Source organism: Nerophis ophidion, linkage group LG20, assembly GCF_033978795.1.
Source record: "Nerophis ophidion isolate RoL-2023_Sa linkage group LG20, RoL_Noph_v1.0, whole genome shotgun sequence".
Classification (NCBI taxonomy): Eukaryota; Metazoa; Chordata; class Actinopteri; order Syngnathiformes; family Syngnathidae; genus Nerophis; species Nerophis ophidion.
This window is the reverse complement of record NC_084630.1, coordinates 27,802,524-27,830,420: the sequence shown is the minus strand read 5'-3', so window position 1 is coordinate 27,830,420 and position 27,897 is coordinate 27,802,524. Positions and strand designations below refer to the sequence as shown.

Genomic DNA, 27,897 nt, shown 5'->3' with positions numbered 1-27,897 from the left:
TAGGGGCATGTAGAGTTGGGTGTCATCAGCATAACAGTGAAAGCTAACACCGTATTTGCGTATGATGTCACCTAGCGGCAGCATGTAGATGCTGAAGAGTGCAGGGCCAAGGACCGAACCCTGGGGAACTCCACACGTTACCTTAACGTAGTCCGAGGTCACATTGTTATGGGAGACACACTGCATCCTATCAGTAAGATAAGAGTTAAACCAAGACAGGGCTAAGTCTGACATACCAATTCGTGTTTTGATACGTTCTAATAAAATATTATGATCGACGGTATCGAAAGCAGCGCTAAGATCGAGGAGCAGCAACATAGATGACGCATCAGAATCCATCGTTAGCAATAGATCATTAGTCATTTTTGCGAGGGCTGTCTCCGTCGAGTGATTTGCCCTGAAACCGGATTGAAAGGTTTCACATAGATTGTTAGACGCTAAGTGTTCATTTAACTGCTCCGCAACAATTTTTTCGAGGATTTTTGAAATAAAGGGAAGGTGAGACACCGGTCGGTAGTTTACCATGAGGTCAGGATCGAGGTTAGGTCTTTTAAGAAGAGGATGAATAACCGCTTTTTTGAATGCTAGGGGAACAGTGCCCGAGGAAAGTGATAAGTTTATAATATTTAGCACTGATGGACCTAATAATACAAAGAGCTCCTTGATCAGTTTCCCAGGAAGAGGGTCAAGTAAACATGTTGTTTGTTTTATTCCATTTATACGTTGTAACAATTCCTCTAATGTTATTTCCTCAAAACGAGAGAAACTATTTTGGAGGGCAGTATCCGCCGTATATACAACCGTGTCAGTGTTAATAGAACCCCGTTGTAGCTGGGACGCATTGTCTTTAATCTCCTTTCTAATGACTTCAATTTTCTTACTAAAGAATTGCATAAAGTCATCAGCTGAGTGTGTGGAGCTACTGGAAGGAGTCCCTTGTTGGGTTAGCGATGCTACCGTACTAAACAAAAATTAAGGATCGTTTTTATTACGGTGGATGAGATTTGAGTAATAATTAGCTTTAGCTAAGGTAAGCATGCGTTTATAAGTTATTAAACCATCACTAAATGCTTGATGGTGCACCTCAAGTTTAGTCGTGCGCCATTTGCGTTCCAGCTTTCTGCATAATAATTTCTGAGCTCTAGTTTCTTCTGTAAACCACGGGGTGCGCTTTTTTGGAGCGTTTTTTAACTTTAGCGGTGCTATGTTATCAATGGTTTCGCGCAGGGCGTCGTTAAAGTTGTTAGTGAGGTTATCAATAGAGCCCACATACTTTGGGAATGGTGCCATTACCGAGGGCAGTAGGTCAGCAAGAGTTGTCGTTGTGGCCGTATTAATGTTGCGGCTGCTATAGCAGTTATTATTATTATTAGTTTGACGAACATGCGTCTGAACCTCGAATTTTATAAGGTAATGATCGGACAATACTTTAGTATACGGGAGTATCGTAACTTTGGAAGCGGTGATACCCCTGACAAGCACTAGGTCTATCGTATTACCGTTGCGATGCGTGGATTCATTTATTATTTGTGTGAGACCACAGCTATCAATTATAGTCTGGAGCGCTACGCACGGTGGGTCCGATGGGGTATTCATATGGATATTAAAGTCCCCCATTATGATTATATTATCGGCGTGTGTCACTAGATCAGCAACGAACTCTGAGAATTCATTGATAAAGTCCGAACAGGGCCCTGGGGGGCGGTAGATAACAGCCAGGTGTAGAGGCAGCGGTGTGACAGACCTCATAGTAAGCACCTCAAACGATTTATATTTATTATTTATGTTAGGACTAAGGTTAAAGTTTTCGTTGTATATTAGTGCGACCCCCCCACCCCTTTTAAGCGGACGGGCAATATGCGCATGTGTAAAGTTAGGAGGACATGCCTCATTTAGCGCAAAAAAGTTGTTTGGTTTAAGCCAGGTTTCGCTGAGACCGATGACGTTAAGATTGTTGTCTCTGATGATATCATTAACTAACAACGTTTTGGGAGACAATGATCTTATGTTTAAAAAACCTATATTATAGGTAGTGGGCTGTTTTAGGGAATTTTTGATCAAATTATCCGTAGTAGCAATATTAATAATGTTGTGTTTATTATGCCCAGTGCATTCAGTATAATTAAGACCATATCTAGGAATTGATACGACGGGAATGTTCCGATTGTTTGATTGTTGCTTTGATAAACTGCACGCATCATGGTTAGCCTCCTCAGTAACGGGGATTTTCCGATTGTTTGTTTGTTGCTTTGATAAACTGCACGCATCATAGTTAGCCACCTCAGTAAAACACATGTCCAACTCTGAAACACTCAAAGCAGAAAAAACTTGTTCTAATTTAACTGACTCCTTACCCAGACCAGTAGTCTCGCATCCTTTATTTAAATCCGTCTTCAGGGTGGAGGGAAGTGGTGTTCTGTGGGGATTAGCCTTCTGCTTTGTTTTTAGCCCCGCTCGACATCCGTGTTTCCGATCACACCGCTGGCGTCTGCTCCGTAGACGGCCCCCGCTGCTACTAGACTCCGCTGCTTCACAGGCCGCTGGATGTAGCCGCCGACGTATCCCCATGCTAGTTAGCATGTTTAGCACGCCCGCGTCTATCAGTCCAAAACGGCCCGATATGTCCATATCCAGAAGTGTCTGGCGGTCGTACGTGATCACGGAGTGACCACGATGCGAGCCAGCCATGAAGTCTGCAGAACTGTCCGGCATTTCCGCCAAATGTTCCATCTTTAGCAAGAGCACCGCAATGTCGCAGCCCGTCCGGGCGCCGCCATCTTGCCAATTAACAATGGATGTCCGCTAACTTTTTGCAACTTAATGCCAAAAAAACGGAAATGCTGATTATCGGTCCTGCTAGACACCGACCTCTATTTAATAATACAACTTTAACATTTGACAACCAAATAATAAAACAAGGTGACTCTGTAAAAAATCTGGGTATTATCTTCGACCCAACTCTCTCCTTTGAGTCACACATTAAAAGCGTTACTAAAACGGCCTTCTTTCATCTCCGTAATATCGCAAAAATTCGCTCCATTTTGTCCACTAAAGACGCTGAGATCATTATCCATGCGTTTGTTACGTCTCGTCTCGATTACTGTAACGTATTATTTTCGGGTCTCCCCATGTCTAGCATTAAAAGATTACAGTTGGTACAAAATGCGGCTGCTAGACTTTTGACAAGAACAAGAAAGTTTGATCATATTACGCCTGTACTGGCTCACCTGCACTGGCTTCCTGTGCACTTAAGATGTGACTTTAAGGTTTTACTACTTACGTATAAAATACTACACGGTCTAGCTCCAGCCTATCTTGCCGATTGTATTGTACCGTATGTCCCGGCAAGAAATCTGCGTTCAAAAGACTCCGGCTTATTAGTGATTCCTAGAGCCCAAAAAAAGTCTGCGGGCTATAGAGCGTTTTCCGTTCGGGCTACAGTACTCTGGAATGCCCTCCCGGTAACAGTTCGAGATGCTACCTCAGTAGAAGCATTTAAGTCTCACCTTAAAACTCATCTGTATACTCTAGCTTTTAAATAGACCTCCTTTTTAGACCAGTTGATCTGCCGCTTCTTTTCTTTCTCCTATGTCCCCCCCTCCCTTGTGGAGGGGGTCCGGTCCGATGACCATGGATGAAGTACTGGCTGTCCAGAGTCGAGACCCAGGATGGACCGCTCGTCGGGACCCAGGATGGACCGCTCGCCTGTATCGGTTGGGGACATCTCTACGCTGCTGATCCGCCTCCGCTTGAGATGGTTTCCTGTGGACGGGACTCTCGCTGCTGTCTTGGATCCGCTTGAACTGAACTCTCGCGGCTGTGTTGGAGCCACTACGGATTGAACTTTCACAGTATCATGTTAGACCCGCTCGACATCCATTGCTTTCGGTCCCCTAGAGGGGGGGGGGGGTTGCCCACATCTGAGGTCCTCTCCAAGGTTTCTCATAGTCAGCATTGTCACTGGCGTCCCACTGGATGTGAATTCTCCCTGCCCACTGGGTGTGAGTTTTCCTTGCCCTTTTGTGGGTTCTTCCGAGGATGTTGTAGTCGTAATGATTTGTGCAGTCCTTTGAGACATTTGTGATTTGGGGCTATATAAATAATCATTGATTGATTGATTGATTGATTGAAGAATATCTGATAGCTCACTTACAGCTCATCTTATTACCTATTCTGTCTTATATGTCTTCAATGTTGCGCGATTGCACCAAGAAAAATGTGTCGTTTGTGAACCCGTTCTCAAACAATGGCAATAAAAACTATTCTGATTCTGTTAACGCATGGTCTAATAACAGCACTATCATAGACAGTCACTGTTCCCCCGACCTAGAGTTCATGTCAGTGAGACGTAGACCCTTTTTTCTGCCAAGAGAGCTAACAGTAGTAATCATCAATAATGTTAGCATAGCTCTCTCTACTGCTAAACACAATAAATAAACAACTACGTGCCCACCCCAATAGCGCTTACATTATTGCTGGAGATTTTAATAAAGCCACTCTGAAAACGGTACTCCCAACATTTTACCAGTATGTTAAATGCCCAACGAGAGGGGGGAAACACCCTTGACCATGTTTACTCCAACATCAAAGAGGCATATAGAGCCATATTCCCCCCCACCCCCCAAGCCAGACAGACCACCTCTCCTTGCTGTGCCCACCTGCCTACACCCCCCTAGGAGCAAGGACAAAAGCAGTGACAAAGACTGTACAACTTGGCCTGAGGATCCACTCACCCAGCTACAGGACTGCTTTGCACACACTGCATGGAATGTTTTTGAAGACTAAGACCTGCCCACAAACACAGACTCGGTACTGTCCTACATAAAGTACTGCATCAGCAATGTCACTGTGGAAAAAAGGACCCGGGTTTACCCAAACCAGAAACCCTGGATGACAAGCCAGGTCCGAATGCCCGTCAAGGCCCGCTACACCGCCTTCAGGTCAGGTGACAGTGTTCTGTACAGCGCTGCAGGAGCTAAAGAGAGGACTCAAGGAAACCAAGACAGACTACAAAGAGAGGATCGAAGACCATCTCTCAAGAAACAACCCACGGCAAATGTGCCAGAGCATACGGCACATCATCAACTACAGAGGCCGTGTTGCAACGGCCGGGGACTGGGATGTATTGCTGGCAGAGGAGCTGAACTGCTTCTTTGCTCACTTTGAGACATCAAAACCAGTCACAACCACACCAACCCCTGCCCCCAGCACTCCCACACTCACTCTTGAGGAGCACGAGGTCAGGCGGGTACTCAGGGCGGTGAACTCTAGGAAGGCGGCTGGTCCAGACGGAGTACCCGGGAAGGTGCTCACAGAATGCACTGACCAGCTCTCCTACATTGTCAATGTCCTCTTCAACCTCTCCTTGGCACAGGCACTCATCCCACCCTGCCTTAAATCTGCCACAATTATCCCGGTACCCAAGAAAGCTGCCAGAACCAACCTCAACGACTATAGCCCAGTTGCACTTACACTTGTCATTATGAAGTGCTTCGAGAGGCTGGTCCTACACCACATCCAAGCCAACAGTTTGCCTACCGGGCAAACAGATCCACGGACGATGCCATAACCATACTTCTCCACTCTGCACTGAGCCACCTGGAACACGGGGGCCGCTATGTCAGGATGCTTTTCATCGACTATAGCTCCGCCTTCGATACCATCATACCAGATATCCTGGTCACCAAACTGCTGGACTTCGGCCTCCCTACACCAACCTGTTTTTGGAATAAGGACTTCCTGACCAACCGACTCCAGACAGAAACTCGGCCCTCATCTCTCCTCCTTACGCACACTCAACATTGGCTTTCCACAAGCCTGTGTGCTGAGCCCTTTACTGTATTCCCTCCACACCCATGATTGTAGTCCAGCCCAAACGGAGAACACCATCATCAAATTCGCGGATGACACAGTGGTGGTTGGACCCATTACAGGGGGTATGAGTCTGCATACAGAGATGAGGTCCTGAAACTATCAGCGTGGTCTTTAGCAAATAACCTGGCACTGAACACCACAAAAACCAGGGAACTCATCTTTTACTTCAGGAAAAACACTGCAGACCCCGCCCCCCTCTACATCAACGGCAAGGAGGTGGAGAGAGTCAGCTCTTTCAAGTTCCTCGGCACCCTCATATCTGTTGACCTCTCCTGGACCCAAAATACAACTGCGGTCATCCGGAAGGCCCAGCGGAGACTCCACTTCCTGAGGGTGCTGAGGAAGAACAGACTGGAGAGGCAGCTGATGGTGACCTTTTATCGCTCGGCTGTCGAGAGCTTGCTGATGTACTGCATAACAGGGTGGTACACCAGCTGCACTGAAGCAGACATTAAGGCAATTCAGAGGGTCATAAACAATGCACAAAAATATATTCGGCTGCCCGCTCCCCTCCCTGAAGGATTTACACAACTCCCGTTGCCTCAACAGAGCAAGAAAACATTACCAAGGACAGCACACACCCTGGCTTCCACCTGCTCGACCTGCTTCCGTCAGGCAGGCACTACAGGTGCATCAGAGCCAGAACAAACAGGCTCAGAGACAGCTTTTTTCCCAGACCTGTCACCATTTTGAACTCAAACTTGTAATAGATGATTCACCCCTATACATTATCCTATCCTAATACCCTTCTGTGCTATATTACCCTTCGAGTGCAACATGTCCGACACTGATTGTTATTACTTTATTACTCCGGTACTCTTGTTTTGTTCTGTATATTGTACAGTATTTTGTATATTGTACAGGATTGCTTACTGTTTTTATTGGATAGTAGTCGGTTTATTTCAATTCTTATTTTTGATCTTTATTACTTCTTGTGTGATTTATTTTTATTCTATATTTATTTCCACTACCGCACCTTAAGTTGGAGTCCTTAATCTCGTTATATGCAAATATAATGACAATAAATTCCATTCTATTCTATTGTATTCTGATAGATAGATTAGATGATAGATTTTTGAGTGCCGTGTGCAATGTTCTTGTGGAGGGTGCGTGGCCTGCGGGCATGCAGCGCAACGGGTTGTGCTAAGACCGGCCTCGAAGTCAGCGACAGGTGCGTAGATGGCCCAGGTGGGACTCTTTGTCTAATCATCTGTTGCTCTGTATAAGCAGCAGACGGGAGGAGAGAGGTTGCGGGAGCTGGCGTGAGAGCGAGTTGTGTTCTTTTTCACAGGAAAAAGAACACTTGCTGCCGACATTATCAAAATATAAAACTGTCTTGTAACCCTGAACCGGTCTCTCATGGCAATGCTTGGTGGTCTACGGGACCCACGGGAGGGCAACATCCACAGTTTGATATTTTCAATGAAACATAAAATGTTGGTGTTGTTGACTTGAGTCATATTGCAGTCTACACGTATCTCTTACGTGTGACTGCTATCTACTGGTCACACTTAGCATTTTACCACGTAACAAATAAAATAGCTTCGAGGTCGGTAAGCACAACCAGAATGATCCCGTACATTAGGCGCACCGGTTATAAGGCGCACTGTGGAGTTTATAGAAAGTGAAAGGATTTTAAGTGCGCCTTATAGTCCGGAAAATACGGTTGTTGTTGTCATTGTCAGTTACCAAGTCTGCCATGATTTGTACACACTTGTGAAGTAGGAAGTTCTGGAACACACATTTGTTGCCAGAAGTCGGAAGTGTGTTGCGATGGAAAGAGAAATAAATTGGCTGAGGAAATAAATTAGATTAGATAGTACTTTATTTATTCCGTCAGGAGAGTTCCTCCTTGTGGCAATGCTTAAAATGACCAAAACACGGTAAATATTGTGCCTGTTACACATTGTTATGAACATGTTAGGTTCAAACACTGATGACATCTATTGAACAGGACAGGAAGCAAAGAATCCAACAGAGACAGAATTCAGTTTGTGTACATCTGTACTCTTGTGCAGTGTCATCACGCTCTGCCAAAAGATTGCACGCCTCCTTCTTTTATTTGGACATTCCCTGACCACATGGCAACAGCTGCTTCCAAAGGGAAGGGGTCATAAACTGCCATCGCCTTTGATTACAAAATACTTCAAAAGAAAGGGTCGGTTCAAAAAAAGATGTCGCAAAAGAGTTCAAAAAGATTTTCGTAAAAGAGTTCAAAAAGAGGTGCCTGGAGGGGAGTCAGGCTCTGCTTCCGCACCGCTTTGTAGTTCTTGGGTCACGACAATATATTTCTGTTGATTACAATACATAAAAGAACACAACACCTTCATGTTGCTTTCCATCCTACACAGTGGAGTTTTACAAGCTTTCTTCTTGGTAGGTTCAAAGACAGCTTTTGGTCTTCTCGCCGGGAACTCATTTCAACACAAAGTTTTTGTGATAACTTAGTTATTTTAACAGAAAGTGTCTGTTACTACATTTTATATATACATATATATTAGGGGTGGGCAAATTAATGCGTTAATTACGCGTTAACTCATCAATCTATTAACGCCAACAATTATTTTATCGCACATTTGCATATGTTGTTTACATGCTTTTATTTTGTTAACGCCTTTTCTTAACAAGATGGCATCTCCCGGATATACTGCGGCGTCGAGGGGCTCTTGGTAAAGATGGAACATTTGGCAAAAATACCGGACAATTCTGCAAATTTCATGGCTGGCTTACAGCGTGATCACTCCGGGATCACTTATGACCGCCAGACAATTCTGGATGTGGATGGATCGGGCCGTTTTGGACTGAATGACGCGTGCTTGCTAGACCGGCTAGCTAGCATGGGAATACTTTGCCGGCTACATCCAGCGGCCTGTGAAGCAGCGGACTATATGTGTTGTCGGTCTATTTATGAATAATGCAGACGAGGAGTGTTGGCTGAGTTCTTAACGTTTGCTTCCAGAGCGTGCATATCACAACATACAAGATGCCGTCATGGCGACACAACCTATACCGGGCTACCACGCATGCTCGTCACTCCTGTTGCATGCTGGGTAGGGTAGTTCTTTTTTCCCCTGGCTCATAACATCACAATATAGTACCATGTATATGATGCGTTCAGTTTATCAAAGCACCAAGCAAACAATCGGAAAATTCCCATCATATCAATTCCTAGATATGGTCATAATTATTTTAAGTGCACTACGCAGAATAAACACAACATTATCAATATTGCTACTACGGATGATTTGATCAAAAATTCCCTAAAACAGCCCACTACCTATAATATAGGTTTTTTAAACATAAGATCCCTGATAAAAAAAATGTTCCTGCTGTTACCTCAGAAATTGCCTGTTCAGATGTTATGATTGTGGCTCAGAGATTTGTATGTAGATTATATTTATTTTCATAACAAACAGGATAACTTAAATACCCTGGCAGTGGCAATAAGCTTAAATGTTTGTATTTACATTTTTTTAGTTGATTTTCATAAAATATGCTATTTAACTGCTACTGTTTAACAAGTACTGATTTGAATTGTGTTTGCACAACAAATGTTTTGGCGCTTTTGTTCATGTGGGGGAATATTCCAATAAAGGTGCACTACACACTACTTTTGAATTCATTATTGGGCTTTGCGTATACAATGCAGTTAATCACGATTAATCGGAGACATAGTGCGATTAACTTCGATTAAAATTTTTAATCGTTGCCCAGCCCTAATATATATATATATATACATATATATATATATATATATATATATATATACATACAGTATATACGTATATATATATATACGTATATATATATATATATATATATATATATACGTATATATATATATATATATATATATATATATATATATATATATATATATATATATATATATACGTATATATATATATATATATATATATATATATATATATATATATATATATATACACGCAGTGTGTATATATTACATTGCTGGTGGGTTTTGAAGTTGTTTTAGAGGGCTTTGAAAGCTACAATGGTGACTCCAATGTTTTTTTTAAATCATCTTAAGTCTTAAAAAAATACACCTGTGTACTTGTCCCTCATAATGATTGTGAACAATAGGCACACTTTCAAAAAAAGTGCAGTTCCCCTTTAAGTTGTGAATGAAGGCGGGCTCATTAATTACTGCACTTTTCTCGCCTCGCCATCACTCATTTTTTCTCTCTCTGTTTGCACATTTCTCACCAGTTTATCATTTCTGGAGTGGTTGCTGTCATCTTGGACAAACGCTGTACGACATGGACTGTGAGTTACAGACATCAAGTTGTTATGTAGAACACAACACACTTACATGGAGCAGCTTTATTGCGGGAATGTATTTTTTTTTTAATCATACAGTAGGCCAGGCATGATCAAAGGGCAGGCAGCCCTTTAAACTTTTAAACACGGACGTCTCCAAATTATTATTTTTTAAACCCTTTCTCATTGAAACTGGAGCCGCCAATATGATGTGCAGACCATTATTTTAACTAGAGAGTATTCCAAAGGTTGGAATCTGAGTGATATACGGGTTAAAGTACCAATGATTGTCACACACACGCTAGGTGTGGTGAAATTTGTCCTCTGCATTTGACCCATCCCCTTGATAATCCCCTGGGAGGTGACGGGAGCAGTGAGTAGCAATGATGGCAGCGCCTGGGAATCATTTCGGTGATTTAACCCCCAATTCCATCCCTTGATGCTGAGTGCCGAGCAGGGAGGTAATAGGTTCCATTTTTATAGTCTTTGGTATGACTCAAGGGTTATTACTAGAGGTGTGGGAAAAAAATCGATTCGAATTTGAATCGCGATTCTCACGTTGTGCGATTCAGAATCGATTCTCTTTTTTTTTTTTAATCTTTTTTTTTTTTTTGATCAATCCAACAAAACAATACCCAGCAATACCATAACAATGCAATCCAATTCCAAAACCAAACCTGACCCAGCAACACTCAGAACTGCAATAAACAGAGCAATTGAGGAGACACAAACACGACACAGAACAAACAAAAAGTAGTGAAACAAAAATGAATATTATAAACAACAGTATCAATATTAGTTATAATTTCAGCATAGCAGTGATTAAAAATCCTTCATTGACATTATCATTAGACATTTATAAAAAATAAAAAAAAGAACAATAGTGTCACAGTGGGTTACACTTGCATCGCATCTCATAAGCTTGACAACACACTGTGTACAATGTTTTCACAAAGATAAAATAAGTCATATTTTAGGTTTGTTTAATAGTTAAAACAAATTTACATTATTGCAATCAGTTAATAAAACATTGTCCTTTACAATTATAAAAGCTTTTAAAAATGTTTTTACTACACTGCTAGCATGTCAGCAGACTGGGGTAGATCCTGCTGAAATCCTATGTATTGAATGAATAGACTATCGTTTTGAATCGGAAAAATATTGTTTTTGAATCGAAAATTGCGTTGAATTGAAAAAAATTGATTTATAATCGAATTATAATCGAATCGCGACCCCAAGAATCGATATTGAATCGAATCATGGGACACCCAAAGATTCGCAGCCCTAGTTATTACGGTAAGGCAAGGCATATCTATAGAGCACAATTCTTACGCAATACAATTTAAAGTGCTTCACATTAAATTAAAAGGCAAAAATAAAAATATTTCTAATTAAAATGAGAAAATACAATCATAAAAACAATCAGACTTAATTAAAATTAGGATGTATCAAAGAGTGTAGATAAAGTGAAGTGAATTATATTTATATAGCGCTTTTTCTCTAGTGACTCAAAGCGCTTTACAGTGAAACCCAAAATCTAAACCAGTGTGGGTGGCACTGGGAGCAGGTGGGTAAAGTGTCTTGCCCAAGCACAGAACGGCAGTGACTAGGATGGCGGAAGCAGGGATCGAACCTGGAACCCTCAAGTTGCTGGCACAGCCACTCTACCAACCGAGCTATGCCGCCCAACTGAAAATACTTTCAGTTGTCATGTGCACAATTAAATAGAAGTATTTTCATGCTGTATACGTACATTGCCAACGTTGAGGCCGTCTTCAGAAAGACTATCCCAGATTACAACTGAATGCAGTTTGACCATGTTTGGTCCTGATTCTGGACACAGGCAGGAGACCACACCCTGGGGTTCTCATAGCTCGAGATGGTTCATGTGGTTCTAACATGTCAGAGATGTACTTTGGCACAAGATTTGTACTTAAGGAGAGATGTTTTAGAGTCCATTCTCTGAGCAACAGGTAGCCAGTGCAGGGACCTAAGCACTGGACTATTATGTTCGTATTTCCTGATTCTAGTCAGGAATCGAGCAGCAGCATTCTGGATGTTCTGCAGCTGCTTTACAGCTGGTTTAGAGAGCCCATGCAGTGAGGAGGCCTTTATAGTAGTCTAACCTGCTGGAGACAAAGTAATTGATCAGTCTTTAGACATTATTGCTCTGATTTTGGCAATGTTTTTCAGGTGGTAAAAAAGCTGCTGATGTTAATGACTTCATTTCGCTGCTAACGTTTAAGTGTGAGTCCATTGTTATCCCCAGATTTCTAACCTGATTGTTAGGTTTCAGTGAGAGGGTCTCAACATGACGAATAACAGTTAATTTTTTCGTGTTTTGTCGTTCATACTCATAGTTTTTATTACAAACCCAAATTAGTGATTTTCGGGTACATTCTTTTATTCGGTTGTAAAATTTCATTAGTTTTTTTTGACGTTGTCATAAAATTTTTAGGATTCTCTCAGTCGTATTGTGATTGTTTGTATTGTCTGTTGAGCTTTCCACCTTTTCCGCAGCATTTTAGGAATTTCTTTCACTAATGCCAAACAACCTACACGTGTTGAAAGAACCAAGCACACAAACAACAGAATGCGTGGCACTTTTTTTTACAGCTGGAATATTGTGTCAATAAAACGTTAAGACACAGACAAACTCACTGTGTCGTGTTAAAAATCAGAAATGAAAGAATACGACCGGTGAATATTGTCACACAATCATCAGTCACTCCTCTGTTACACAGAAATATCCTGCTTTTATCATACAGAATGTGTATACTGTTGTTTTACACACACATATATATATATATATATATATATATATATATACACACCGTATAAATATATATATATAAAGTATCTATACACTGTGTATATATACTGTATATATAGATAGTATTAATATATGTATACATATAAAAATATATATATATATTTGATATATATACTGTATATTACAATATATATAAATATCTCTCTATATATATTAATATATGAATATACTTATAGTGTAAATACACATATATACAAACCCCGTTTCCATGAGTTGGGAAATTGTGTTAGATGTAAATATAAACGGAATACAATGATTTGCAAATCATTTTCAGCCCATATTCAATTGAATGCACTAAAAAGACAATATATTTGATGTTCAAACTGATAAACATTTTTTTGTGTGCAAATAATCATTAACTTTAGAATTTGATGCCAGCAACACGTGACAAAGAAGTTGGGAAAGGTGGCAATAGATACTGATAAAGTTGAGGAAAGCTCATCAAACACTTATTTGGAACATCCTACAGGTGTGCAGGCTAATTGAGAACAGGTGGGTGCCACTATTGAGCAGCTTACAGGAAATGCTAAATAATTCACAAACAAGGATGGGGCGAGGGTCACCAATTTGTAAGCAAATTGTCGAACAGTTTTAGAACAACATTTCTCAACGAGCTATTGCAAGGAATTTAAGGATTTTACCAGAAAAGTTGAGTTTATACCAAAAAGTTCTATTTTGGTTTCATCTGACCACATGACATTCTCCCAATCCTCTGCTGTATCATCCATGTATCCATTTTGGTATAAACTCAACTCGTCGTGTTTGGAGGAAGAAGAATACTGAGTTGCATCCCAAGAACACCACACCTACTGTGAAGCATGGGGGTGGAAACATCATGCTTTGGGGCTGTTTTTCTGCTAAGGGGACAGGACGATTGATCCGTGTTAAGGAAAGAATGAATGGGGTCATGTATCATGAGATTTTGAGCCAAACCTCCTTCCATCAGTGAGAGCTTTGAATGGTTGACCAAATACTTATTTTCCACCATAATTTACAAATAAATACTTTAAAATTCCTACAATGTGAATTCCTGGATTTTGTTTTCACATTCTCTCTCACAGTTGAAGTGTTTATATGATGAAAATTACAGACCTCTGTCATCATTTTAAGTGGGAAAACTTGCACAATCGGTGGCTGACTAAATACTTTTTTGCCCCACTGTACGTATACAAATACAAATATATATTTTTAAATCTTTTGCAGTACTGCCTGTCCATGATGGTGAACGTGGTGTCTGTGGTGCTGTCCATCGTGGCTGTGATCATCTATTCTGTGGACCTGGACAAAAACCCAGAATTCCCCTGTGTCAGGAGCAAACAGCACGTCTGTAGCGAAAGATTCTACGCCACAGTGTGTATCAATTCATTTGCTTTTCACAAAGTGACATAATGTTGTGCTTTTTGGCCCATTTTTTTGCTTCATATTTGTCGCATGGTTTTTTCTCAAACTGTAACTGCGGTCTGCGTCATGTTATGTTGCGTTGGCCACGGCATTCCGGCGCTAAATATACTTTTATTTTTGTCGGTCACCGCAACACGCCGGATCATTTTAGCTAAAATCGGCTTGTGTTGGACAGGAAGCCAAGCACAAACACAAAATTAATGATCCAGTTTATTTTCAAAATAAAATACTTTGTGTTCAAGGCGGCTGGTGATAACAATTCTGGGATCGGTTAGCATGTTTTGCATACTCTCTTTAAGTTAATGCCTTCTAGCAAAGTATCATTGTCAGGTTCAAACACTGATGACATCTATTAAACAAGACAAGAAGCAAAGAATTAAACAGAGACACAGTTCAATTTGGCTCAATATTGAAGAGAGTCGCCTACATACTGTAACCTTGAACAATCTCCAGCACGCTCTGGCGAAAGATTGTACTCCTTTATTTTACTTTCTCCGACCACATGACCACAGCTGCTTCGTGTCATAAACAGCGTTGCCATTGGTTACCGAGCAGTTCAAAAGAAAAGGTCATAAACACTTCAAAGAAAAGGTCACAAAACAGTTTAAAGAAGAGGTTCATAAAAGTGTTCAACTGTTTGTAAAACAGTTGAAAAAAAGAGGTCGCCTTGAGGGGATTCTGGTTGTGCTTCCTCTTCGCTTTTATAGTCCTTGGGTCAGACAATATCTTTCTGTTTGATTATAATACATGAAAGAAACAGGAACACCTTCATCTTGCTTCCCCCCTACACAGTGGAGTTTTACGAGCCTTACTCTTGGTACAATTCAAAGACAGCTTTTGCTTCTCACCGCGCACTCAATGTAACACGAAGTTTATGTGATAACTTAGAAACACTTATTCTAACTATCATGTATGTCGATTGTCCATGCAAAGTTCTTGTTCATAAAAGTTGTCTTTTTTTTAAATTCGAAACAGAGACTGTCCAGAGGACTGAAATCCTTTCTGCTATTGTTCACACTGGCCCAGACTGCAGTGTGTGCCACCCTTTGCATCCTTCTCTACAGACACAAACGCTCCATTGGGTTGTATGCTGTAAGACACACACACATTGATGTTTACATATTACACTTGTTTACATAATAGAGTCTAAATATACTATATATTACTAGAGCAGGGGTCAGCAACCCAAATGTTGAAAAAAGCCATATTGGACCACAAATACTAAAACGTAATCGGTTTGGAGCTGCTAAAAACTGTGAGCCGCAAAAAATTGTAAGTCTTATATAAGTGTTACAATGAAGGCAACACATGATATAAGTGTCGATATTAGCGTACTATCAAAATGACTATGTGTCGCAGGCTGACGAAAATCTTCGTTGACAGAAATGTTGAAATGTAATATTTATTCTACACATTTTTACATTAGTAAAACTTCTCAGAGGGGGAGATAAGTCCTGGAAATTACTGGCTTAGAATGGCCAAAGGTATAGATGTGTGTGTCCAAGTTAGAGGAAACGGCAGGCAGTCTTCTAATGGATTTATTACAATATTTGCCAGCTGGGTAACGTTTGCTGTGGTCTGGAACAACATGGCGCACAAACAACTATGAGAAATGCAGCCGATAAGACATACAGATAATGTGTCATGAGACTTTTCAAATATAAATGAAATACACAGAGGACATAAGTAAAGGAAATTAAATGAGCTCAAATATACCACAAATGTGGCATGATGATGCAATATGTACATACAGCCAGCCTAAATAGTATATTAGCATCGATTAGTGACCAAATATGCTTGATTAGCACTCCAACAAGTCAATAACATCACCAAAGCTCGCCTTTGTGCATTCACGCACAGTATAAAACGTTTGGTGGACAAAATGAGACGAAGGAGTGGCATAAAACACATCTTTTTGTGGCAGCATCAGAGAAAGTTGTACATGTAAACAAACTTGCGTCACAGTCCATCCAACGGTGAGTTCAAGGCCTGTTAAAATGAGTAGCACTAAATGGCGCTCGCTAAATAGTCTCATCAGTAAAGCATACACACAAAGATATTAAAGGGGAACATTATCACCATTTCAAAAGGGTTAAAAACAATACAAATCAGTTCCCAGTGGCTTGCTGTATTTTTGGAAGTTTTTAAAAATGTTTTCCCTGTCCTGGAATATCGCTATTTGTGATGCGACTATCCATTTACCTGCGATGTCATACAGTGCTGCCAACGTAAACAAAAAATGGCGAATAGCACAGCAAGATATAGTGACATTAGCTCGGATTCAGACTCGGATTTCAGCGGCTTAAGCGATTCAACAGATTACGCATGTATTGAAACGGATGGTTGGAGTATGAAAGTATTGAAGAAGAAACTGAAGCTATTGAGCGAATAGCTATTGACGCTATTCATAGCCATAGCATGGCCGAATAGCTGCGTTAGCATCGCCGGTAAAATGTGCGGACCAAACGATCAGGACTTTCGCATCTCGTGACACTGGAGCAACTTAAATCCTTCGATTGGTAAGTGTTTTTTTTCGCATTAAATGTGGGTGGAAGGAAACGTAATATAGTTGCAAATGCATCTGCAGGTTATCCATACAACTCTGTGCCAGGTCTGCTTTAGCACCGCCGGTAAATAGCATGTTAGCATCGATTAGCTGGCAGTCAACATCAACAAAACTCACCTTTGTGATTTCGTTGACTTTATCATCGGAAATGCATCTGCAGGTTATCCATACATCTCTGTGTCATGTCTGCCTTAGCACCGCCGGTAGATAGCATGATAGCGTCGATTAGCATAGCATATTAGCATCGATTAGCTGGCAGTCACGCCGCTACTTAATATGTCTGATTAGCACATAAGTCAACATCAACAAAACTCACGTTTGGGATTTCGATGACTTTATCGTTGCAAATGCATTTGCAGGTTATCCATACATCTCTGTGCCATGTCTGTCTTACCATCGCCGGTAAAATGTGGAGACACTGGCATATTCAATGGGGCTCTGGCGGCAGACACTTTCGCATCTTCGGTGCAACTTGAATCCCTCCCTGTTAGTGTTGTTACACCCTCCGACAACACACCAACGAGGCATGATGTCTCCAAGGTTCCAAAAAATAGTCGAAAAAAACGAAAATAACAGCGCTGAGACCCAATGTTTGCAATGTGTTGAAAATGAAAATGGCGGCTGTATTACCTCGGCGACGTCACATTCTGACTTCATCGCCTCCAGAGCGATAAACAGAAAGGCGTTTAATTCGCCAAAATTCACCCATTTAGAGTTCGGAAATCGGTTAAAAAAATATATGGTCTTTTTTCTGCACCATCAAGGTATATATTGACACTTACATAGGTCTGGTGATAATGTTCCCCTTTAAACAGTGGGATTTCTCACAAGTAGGAAGGTTTGTGTCGTGTCTGTCCTCCTACACAAACCATACTACAACAAAAAACCTATTTTCACCCCATTTTTTTCCATTTCCATACATTTTTTAAAAAGCTCCATGGAGCCACCAGGGCGCCGCTAAAGAGCCGCAAGTGGCCCGAGAGCCGTGGGTTGCTGCCCCCCGTACTAGAGTGTCTTGTTATATAGTGTTATAGAGTATTATAATACTCGTGCAGTGGTTCTCAAACTTTTTTCCGCCAAGTACCACCTCAGAAAACACTTGGCTCGTCAAGTACCACCATATCAAGCAACATTAAAATACAGTAGCGTAGTAGGCCTAAATATTAATTAAAAAAAAAAAAAGCACAGATTTTATTTAACAAGTATATTTTATAATTTTGGTAATTGTAACATTACACACATTTTGAAGAGTAACACTGTGTTTGAATATTTAATTGATTATTTGGCTTACCACTAGATGGAGCCCATGCACCACTGGTTGTATGCCTACCCCAGTTTGAGAATCACTGACTTAACATGGTATTACATAACAGTGTTTGTTTATAGTGTGTATTATAATAATGTAGTGTGTTATAAAAGTGTTGGTAAAGTGATTCTTGTGTTGTGAGTGGTAATGCACAATATACAATACACTGGTAGGAGAAGGTTGCAGTACACATTTATATATATCACGTAAACCAGGGGTGTCAAAGACAAGGTCCGCGAACTAATTATCTACGGCCCCTCGGGCATACTTGCCAACCCTCCCGATTTTCCCATGAGACTCCTGAATTTCAGTGCCCCTCCCGAAAATCTCCCGGGGCAACCAACCATTCTCCCGATTTCCACCCGGACAACAATATTTGGGCGCGCCTTAAAGCCGCTGCCTTTAGCGTCCTCTACATCCTCTCTTCACATCCAATTTTTCCTCCATACAAACAGTGGCTTTTACACACACACATGAGCGAATGCAAGCCATACTTGGTCAACAGCCATACACATCACACTGAGGGTGGCCGTATAAACAACTTTAAAGGCCTACTGAAATGAGATTTTCTTATTTAAACGGGGATAGCAGGTCCATTCTATGTGTCATACTTGATCATTTCGCGATATTGCCATATTTTTGCTGAAAGGATTTAGTAGAGAACATCCACGATAAAGTTCGCAACTTTTTGTCGCAATAAAAAAGCCCCGCCTGTACCGGAAGTAGCAGACGATGTGCGCATGATGTCACGGGTTGTGGAGCTCCTCACATCCTCACATTGATTACAATCATGGCCACCAGCAGGGAGAGCGATTCGGACTGAGAAAGCGACGATTCCCCCATTAATTTGAGTGAGGACGAAATATTCGTGGATGAGGAAAGGGAGAGTGAAGGACTAGAAAAAAAATCCCCCCAAAAAAAGACAGGGCAGCGGGAGCGATTCAGATGTTATTAGACACATTTACCAGGATAATTCTGGAAAATCCCTTATCTGCTTATTGTGTTACTAGTGTTTTAGTGAGATTATATGGTTGTACCTTTACAGCCTTAAAGTCAGAGGGGTGTGGCCGCGCGTGTGGTGACCGCCAGTGTCTCCGAGGGAAGCCACTTTTCTTGACTAGGCGAAGGCAGCCGTTGCATGTTCTCCGCTCATGTCTACGGCAAGAGCCAACTTAATACCACCATTTTCTCACCGAAACCTGCTGGTTGACATGTGGTAGGGAACCATGTTTGCTTGACCGCTCTGTTCCATAGTAAAGCTTCATCGTCATCTTTCGGGAATGTAAACAAGGAAACACCGGCTGTGTTTGTGTTGCTAAAGGCAGTCGCAACACACCTCTTCCCACCTACATCTTTCTTATTTGACGTCTACATTATTAATTGAAAAAATTGCAAAAGATTCAGCAAAACAGATGTCCAGAATACTGTGTAATTATGCGATTAAAGCAGACAACTTATAGCTGGGATCGCTGCTGCCTCAAAATGTCCGCTACAATCCGTGACGTCACGCGCACGCATCATCATATCGCAACGTTTTCAGCAGGATAATTTGCGAGGGATTTAAAATTGCAATTTAGTAAACTAACCAGGCCGTATTGGCATGTGTTGCAATGTTAAGATGTCATCATTGATATACAAACTATCAGACTGCCTGGTCGGTAGTAGTGGGTTTCAGTAGGCCTTTAACACTGTTACAAATATGCGCCACACTGTGAACCCACACCAAACAAGAATGACAAACACATTTCGGGAGAACATCTGCACCGTAACACAACAGAAACAATACCCAGAACCCCTTGCAGCACTAACTCTTCCGGGACACTACAATATACACCCCCACTACCACAACCCCCCATTGAATTCTGTCATGATCTGTGGTCTGGATTATGTTTTTGTTATTTTCTGTTAGTTTTAAGACTCCATTAGTTCCTGTTTTTGTGCACCCTTGTTTGCTTTAGTTTCCATGGCGACTAATGATTTTCACCTGCCCCTGGTGTTCGGACCGCGCACCTGTTTCTAATCAAGAGACTATTCAAACCGCCTCTGCCAGTCAGTCGGCCTGGCGTCATTACTCGTAGTTTCAATATCATAGTCCATTTTGTTTGTCCGCTTCATGCCTTGCCAAGTAAGTCTGAGTTATTTCATGTCACAGTTTCATGAGGTTCATGTCTATAGTTTCATGTCCTAAGTTTTTTAGCCTTAGGCACGCTTGGCTTCGGGTTGTTTTTTGTTTTTGTACCTTTTTGTAGTTAGATTAATAAAAATGTTCCTACCTGCTACCCTTGTCCGGAGAAGTCCGTTTGCATCCCGGGAGAACAGTCTTCGCAGTAAGCTGCGACCCCAGCCCCGCCCTGACAAATTTGGAGGTCTCAATGTTGGCAAGTATGCCCCCGGTAGGATATTTGATTAGTATTGGAATCGGCCCGCAGGCCACAGCCGCCTGCTGCTGTTTTGCACGCACCAATACTCCATCAGTGTTGGCGCGAGACATTTTCAAAATAGGGTTCTGGGGACCCCATCAAGTCATAAAAACGGGGTCCCACAGTACATTTTTTCCGGTCCCATTTTTTTGTAGAGGTTTTGAAAACAAATGATACATGTATGCATTATTCTTTTATATCTCACATTCTTTATTGTGTTTTGGAAAAAAGTTGTCATAAAAATGACTTAATTCATAAAAAAAAATACGAAAGAAAACATTTTTATGCATATGTAAATGTATTCAGTTAAACATTCATTCACTTTATTCTTTCCTTCATGGATCTAAACTTTAACACTTTTTTTCCTATATTTTTATTGTAATATTTTCAGAATGTGTTTTATTTTGGGCCAAAGTAAGACAAAGAAAACAATCAGAATTTGTGTTTATTTTTTTAGTTCTAATGCCAGGATTTTAATACTGCGGCCCAAATGTGCACAGATTGTCCTCCACGCTAAAATGACTTTGACACCCCTGATGTAAACGATCAACAGAGTTGCTTGGTTTTGAAACATTGTTAATATTTCTCCTCTCTCCTCCTGTGTGCAGCCTTTTCCTGGACCTGCTTCATCTCCCCCGAGAGTCCTCACAAGTCCCGACCAGTGCTGATCGGTCACATCACAACATGAACACTTTTTCTACATTAAGGATGCGAAAACTATACGAAGGGTTAAATGTGACAAAATTAGATAAATACATACATTTTTAATTATGTTGGAATGAAATACACAAATATGTGTCAGTTTAATGTAAAAGTACATTCAATCATTTAATAAATAATTTATTAATTTCTTAATTCAACAATTATTTCACGATGTTATTGACGAGGGCTTCATGAATTCTATAAAACACCTGATTGATCACCCAGCAGAGAAGTACTGGTCGCAATCTTGGTCAGAAATTGCAGAAATAACTCCGACAACTGCAATAAATTCCTCTTCTTTAACTGCTACATGCTCTGGGTCTCTGTGAGGTGTAAAATATAAAAATACCACCAACTCTCGCAAAAGTATTCCCTCCTTAGCCGCCATATTTCGAAAGACGTCCAAAGTTCCGGGCTTCAAGCTGCAGCAATCAAAATGTATTCATGTTGTCATCTATCATGAGTGTCTTAAAAGTCACGACATCTACTGATTTAAAACCACATCCAATCATCAAGCTTAAATCCTCCAAGCCCCGCCCACTGACTTTGATGGGTGAGTTTGACGGAGACAATACATTCACGAGGCGCTGATGTGTTCATGAAGTAATTAATGTAGAAATAAATATTTAAATTATAAAAATAATTTAATATTGTACTTTTACAAAATACAAAAGCAGGGAAGTTGGCACATTGTGTAAAAGGTAAATAAAAACAGAATACAATAATTTGCAAATCTTTTTCAACTTATGGACTGCAAAGACAAGATATGTAATGTTCCAACTGGAAAACTTTGTTATTTTTTGCATATATAAGCTCATTTGGAATTTGATGCCTGCAACATGTTTCAGAAAAGTTAGCACAAGTGGCAAAAAAGATGGTATTGGGGTGTATTAGTGCCCAAGGCATGGGTAACTTACACATCTGTGAAGGCACCATTAATGCTGAAAGGTACATACAGGTTTTGGAACAACATATGCCAAGCAACGTTATCATGGACACCCCTGCTTATTTCAGCAAGACAATGCCAAGCCATGTGTTACAACAGCGTGGCTTTGTAGACTAGACTTTGTAGACTGTACAAGACTGGCCTGTCTGTAGTTCAAATAATCATTAACTTAGAAATTAATGGCAGCAGCAAATTGAAAAAAAGTTGGCAAAGGGGCATTTTTAACCACTGTGTTACATGGCCTTTCCTTTTAACAACAGTCAGTAAACATTTGGGAACTGAGGAGACCAATTTTTGAAGCTTTTCAGGTGGAATTCTTTCCCATTCTTGCTTGATGTACAGCTTAAGTTGTTTAACAGTTCGGGGTCTCCGTTGTGGTATTTTAGACTTCATATTGCGCCACACATTTTCAATGGGAGACAAGTCTGGACTACAGGCAGGCCAGTCTAGTACCCCCACTCTCCTATGAAGCCACGCTGTTGTACCACGTGGCTTTGCATTGTCTTGCTGAAATAAGCAGGGGCGTCCATGATAACGTTACTTGGATGACAACATATGTTGCTCCAAAAGCTGTATGTACCTTTCAGCATTAATGGTCCCTTCACAGGTGTGTAAGTTACCCATGCCTTGGGTACTAATACACCTCCATACCATCTTTTTTGCCACTTGTGCCAGCTTTTCTGAAACATGTTGCAGGCATCACATTCCAAATGAGTTTATATATGCAAAAAATAAAGTTTTCCAGTTTGTCTTTGCAGTCTATTCAATTGAATATAGGTTGAAAAGGATTTGCAAATCATTGTATTTTGTTTTTATTTACCATTTACCCAATGTGCCAACTTCACTGCTTTTGTATATTGAATACTTTGACACTATTAGTAACACATTTATGCATTCAATTCCAATCATAAATAATGACGCACGTAACAATTCCAAGATACATCTTTTAAATATTGTCACATTTGACCCTCCATGAAACTAATCCAATGTATGCTAAGATATCCGAACAAAACATCCCCACTTAAGCATTGTGTTATAGCTGACAAAGCAAATAATCCGAACGATTTTATTATACATGTTTTTATATTTCACATACCACTAATGTGAGTGTGAATGTTGTCTGTCTATCTGTGTTGGCCCTGAGATGAGGTGGCGACTTGCGCCTTCCGCCCGGATGCAGCTGAGATAGGGTACAGCAAGGGACAAGCGGTAGAAAATGGATGGACATACCACTAACAGCAAGTATAAAAGTGCTGACTCACTTTATCATTCGTCAATGGTCATCAGCTGTGAAAATGTGGCTTTTTAACGCATGAATCCACACGTTTATTGAGATTTACTGTCCATTTACGTGTCAATTAAAAGGGGTTATTTTAGTTGTTTTTCTAAATGTGAAATACTTCCTTGTGGTCTACATAAAATGTAATGGGGGTTCTTTGGTCAAAATGTTGCATAGATTATGTTTTACAGACCATCTTCAAGCCACTTTCTGACAGTCCCCTTCAGGATGACATTTTAATTTTAATGACATCCAGACCTTACTTCAATCAATAACAGAGCAGCAATTCCTTATCCGTGGCTCACTAGTGAAACAACAAGGCCAGAAATGTGTCCCGTGAAAAAAACTCTCTAATAACTAAAAGTTCCTTGGGTGAATAATGTAAACTCACTACACAGGTATGTTTTAGTGCTTTCATGGCGAGTCTACTGGCAGAAAAAAGTAAGAACTTTACACTACTTTATATTAGAAATGGCAACAGTGGAGGATGAATGTCCCATAACAAGAAGATTAAGAAAAAGAAGAACCTTATCGACTACGGCGGACTACAAAGGCGGACGCGTGCAAATTTTCAGGACTTATGCAGATCCCAAATACAGATTAGCAGGTGCCGGAAGGTAAGAAAAGTTTGTTTTTGCATAATATTACGAAACAAAACGCCAGATATGTCTTATCTTATACACACACATTTACTATGCGAACATGAATCCAGACCAAATGTCAACTAGCAGGTTACGCTACGTTATGCTACTGGCAGCATATGCTTGTTTCAAAGATTAAGCCATGCAAGTGCAAGTGCAAACGAGTTTGACTGGCATAGCTCGGTTGGTAGAGTGGCCGTGCCAGCAACTTGAGGGTTGCAGGTTCGATTCCCGCTTGTGCCATTCTAGTCACTGCCGTTGTGTCCTTGGGCAAGACACTTTACCCACCTGCTCCCAGTGCCACCCACACTGGTTTAAATGTAACTTAGATATTGGGTGTCACTATGTAAAGCGCTTTGATTCACTTGAGAAAAAGCGCTATATAAATATAATTCACTTCACTTCACACCATAATAATACTACGATTATGAAACACAGTACAATCCATCAAGTGGTGCGGCTTCATCGCTTACCAAAGTCGTACTAAAACATTTTGATGGATTTTGGAGAACCGTGTGTAATGTTCTATATTTTCAATGGTACAGAATGTTGGTGTTGTTTACTGGCGTCATATTGCAGTCTACACAGATATTTTATGTGTGACTGCCATCTACTGATCACACTTATTACACCATGTACCAAATAAAATAGCTTCAAGATCGGCAACCACAACCAAACGTATTCCGTACATTAGGCGCACCGAGCGATAAGGCGCACTGTTGAGAATAGGAAAAGGATTTTAAGTGCGCCTTATAGTCCGAAAAATACGATACTAGACTTCACCCACCAATAAGCCATCGGTAGTCTGGGTACAGATACAACAATGAGATCGGGCATTATGACCTTAAATTGCAAACTGATTTCATACTTTCTGTAAAGAAGTCTTATCATTTAAAGATGGACAAGCTATCCCGCCCGCCTCACAAGACTCAGATCACAAACTCGTTAAAGCCAAGAAGAAAAGCCAGGAAGAAAATGCTAGAAAGAAAAATTAAATTAGTCAGGGAGGAGACTAATAACAGAAACCCGACAAAGCACAAGGACAACAATCCGTGAGAAACTAGCAGAAGAGAAAGACAATATCAAGGCAACGACCAATGGAGGAACATCAAGAAATGTGTGCTGCACATACAAGAAAACACAGTTGGACTGACTGCTGTGGAAAGGGTGAAGTGAATAAAGAACTCATATGATGTTCTACTCATGGTGAATGCATATATTCAACTTGGAGAAAGCGAACCACCAGGTTTAAGTAAACAATGGATGAGCTTTAAGAAATTAAAGAGCCATAGTTGGACAGTCGCATGTGGACTGGGTTAACTCTTTCACGAGAAGAGGCAATAAATTCAGACTTTGGAATGCAAAAGTGATAGCTCTATCCTGGAGGAGAGACTCAGTGAACAAGGGTGATGGGTCAAATGCAGAGGACAAATTTCACCGCAACTAGTGTGTGTGTGTGACACTCATTGGTACTTTAACTTGTCTGTCTTATAAGTTACAACATATAGAGGTTGTTTTCCGGTCATTTACATATTAACATCTCCTTACATGGTCAGGTTGTACTCTCTTGAATTAACACACACCCAGACAGGGTAAGAAGGAATGTAAGACCGTGGTTTGGCTCCTCCAAGTTTGGAGTGGCCCATTTTTTTGACTTCACCTTCTCTAGGTACTGCAGTCCTGTATAAGGACTCTCGCTTGTAATAAACTTTTTGTTCAGCAAAGCGTCTCCGACATTTCTTTTGATACAGCCGCACTGCCGTGTCGCCCTTCTACCTAAGAAGGGGGTGACAAGACCAGAAATACATTTCATGACCATAGTAGATGGCAAAATGCTTACTTGTTGCATATAATATATTTATTGAGCTGAAGTAAGAAAATACACATCTCCTTTGGCCAAGTCCTTTAAAGTGCTGGGGTTATTGAACATAGTCCTAACAAGTAGTTACAATAACAGATGCATTTACGCATTGAAAATTGGACCAAAAAAAGCTTAACATTATCTACGTATCAAATATTGCAAAAAAGTATGGATACATAACTTTTAGAATGGAAATAGTAATCCACAGAAATCTATTGGAACGAATGGCAGGTACAAAACCCAAGACCAGTGAAGTTGGCACGTTATGTAAATGGTAAATAAAAACAGAATACAATTATTTGCAAATCCTTTTCAACTTATATTCAATTGAATAGACTGCAAAGACAAGATACTTAATGTTCATACTGGTAAACTTTTTTCAAATATTAGCTCATTTGGAATTTGATGCCTGCAACATGTTTCAAAAAAGCTGGCACAAGTGGCAAAAACGACTGAGAAGGTTAAGGAATGTTCATCAAACACTTATTTAGGACATCCCACAGGTGAACAGGCTAATTGGGAACAGGTGGGTGCGATTATTGGGTATAAAAGCAGCTTTCATGAAATGCTCAGTCATTCACCAACAAGGATGGGGCGAGGGTCACCACTTTGTGAACAAATGTGTGAGCAAATTGTCCAAGAGTTTAAGAACAACATTTCTCAGTGACCTAATGCAAGGAATTTAGGGATTTTACCATCTACCGTCCATAATATCATCAAAAGATTCAGAGAATCTGGAGAAGTCACGGCACGTGAGCGATGATATTACGGACGTTCGATCCTTCAGGTAATACTGCATGTGTAAGTGCAAATTAAAGCTCTACTATGCAAAGCAAAAGCCATTTATCAACAACACCCAGAAACGGCGACAACTTCGCTGGGCCCGACATCCAAGATGCACTGATTCAAAGTGGGAAAGTGTTCTGTGGTCTGACAAGTTCACATTTCAGCATTAATGGTGCCTTCATAGATGTAAGTGACCCATGCCTAGGGCACTAATACACCCCCATACAGATGTTGGCTTTGGAACTTTGTGCCTATAACAATCTGGACGTTTCTTTTCTTCTTTGGTCAAGGGGACACAACGTCCACAGTTTTCAAAAATGTGGACTCGTCAGACCACAGTCCACTTTGCATCAGTCTATCTTAGATGAACTCGGGCCCAGCGAAGCTGGCAACGTTTCTGGGTGTTGTTGATAAATGGCTTTCGCTTTGCATTGTAGAGTTTTAACTTTCACTTAGAGATGTAGCGGCCAACTGTAGTTACTGACAGTGGTTTTCTGAAGTGTTCCTGAGCCCATATGGTGATATCCTTTACACACCGATGTCAGTTTTGATGCGGTTCCGCCTGAGGGATCCAAGGTCAGGGGCATTCAATGTTACTTGCAGTGATTTTTCCAGATTCTCTGAATCTTTTGATGATATTACGGACCGTAGATGGTGATATTCGTAAATTCCTTCCAATAGCTCGTTGAGAAATGTTGTTCTTAAACTGTTGGATAATTTGCTCACGCATTTGTTGACATTTGGTGACCCTCGCCCCATTCTTGTTTGTGAAGGCCTGAACATTTCATGGAAGCTGCTTTAATACCCAATCATGGAACCCACCTGTTCCCAATTAGCCTGTTCATCTGTGGGATGTTCCAAATAAGTGTTTGATGAGCATTCCTCAACGTTCTCACTCTTTTTTTGCCACTTATGCCTGCTTTTTTAAACATGTTGGAGGCATCAAATTCCAAATGACTTAATATTTGCAAAAAATAAAGTTAAATAGCTTTTCTATGTAG

At 40.7% G+C, this 27,897-nt stretch overlaps 1 protein-coding gene across 1 annotated transcript in view; it reads left to right on the top strand.

Annotated features, from left to right (window-relative positions):
• Window positions 1-22,222, top strand: part of tmem176 (transmembrane protein 176) — a 36,687-nt gene extending 14,465 nt beyond the window's left edge. The window contains exons 4-7 of the mRNA XM_061880895.1: window positions 10,105-10,161; window positions 14,192-14,338; window positions 15,365-15,481; window positions 21,290-22,222. Of these exons, the coding sequence (XP_061736879.1) occupies window positions 10,105-10,161; window positions 14,192-14,338; window positions 15,365-15,481; window positions 21,290-21,349 (381 nt within the window). The 3' untranslated portion in view covers window positions 21,350-22,222. The remainder of the gene's footprint in view (window positions 1-10,104; window positions 10,162-14,191; window positions 14,339-15,364; window positions 15,482-21,289) is intronic.
• The last annotated feature ends 5,675 nt before the right edge of the window (window positions 22,223-27,897 follow it).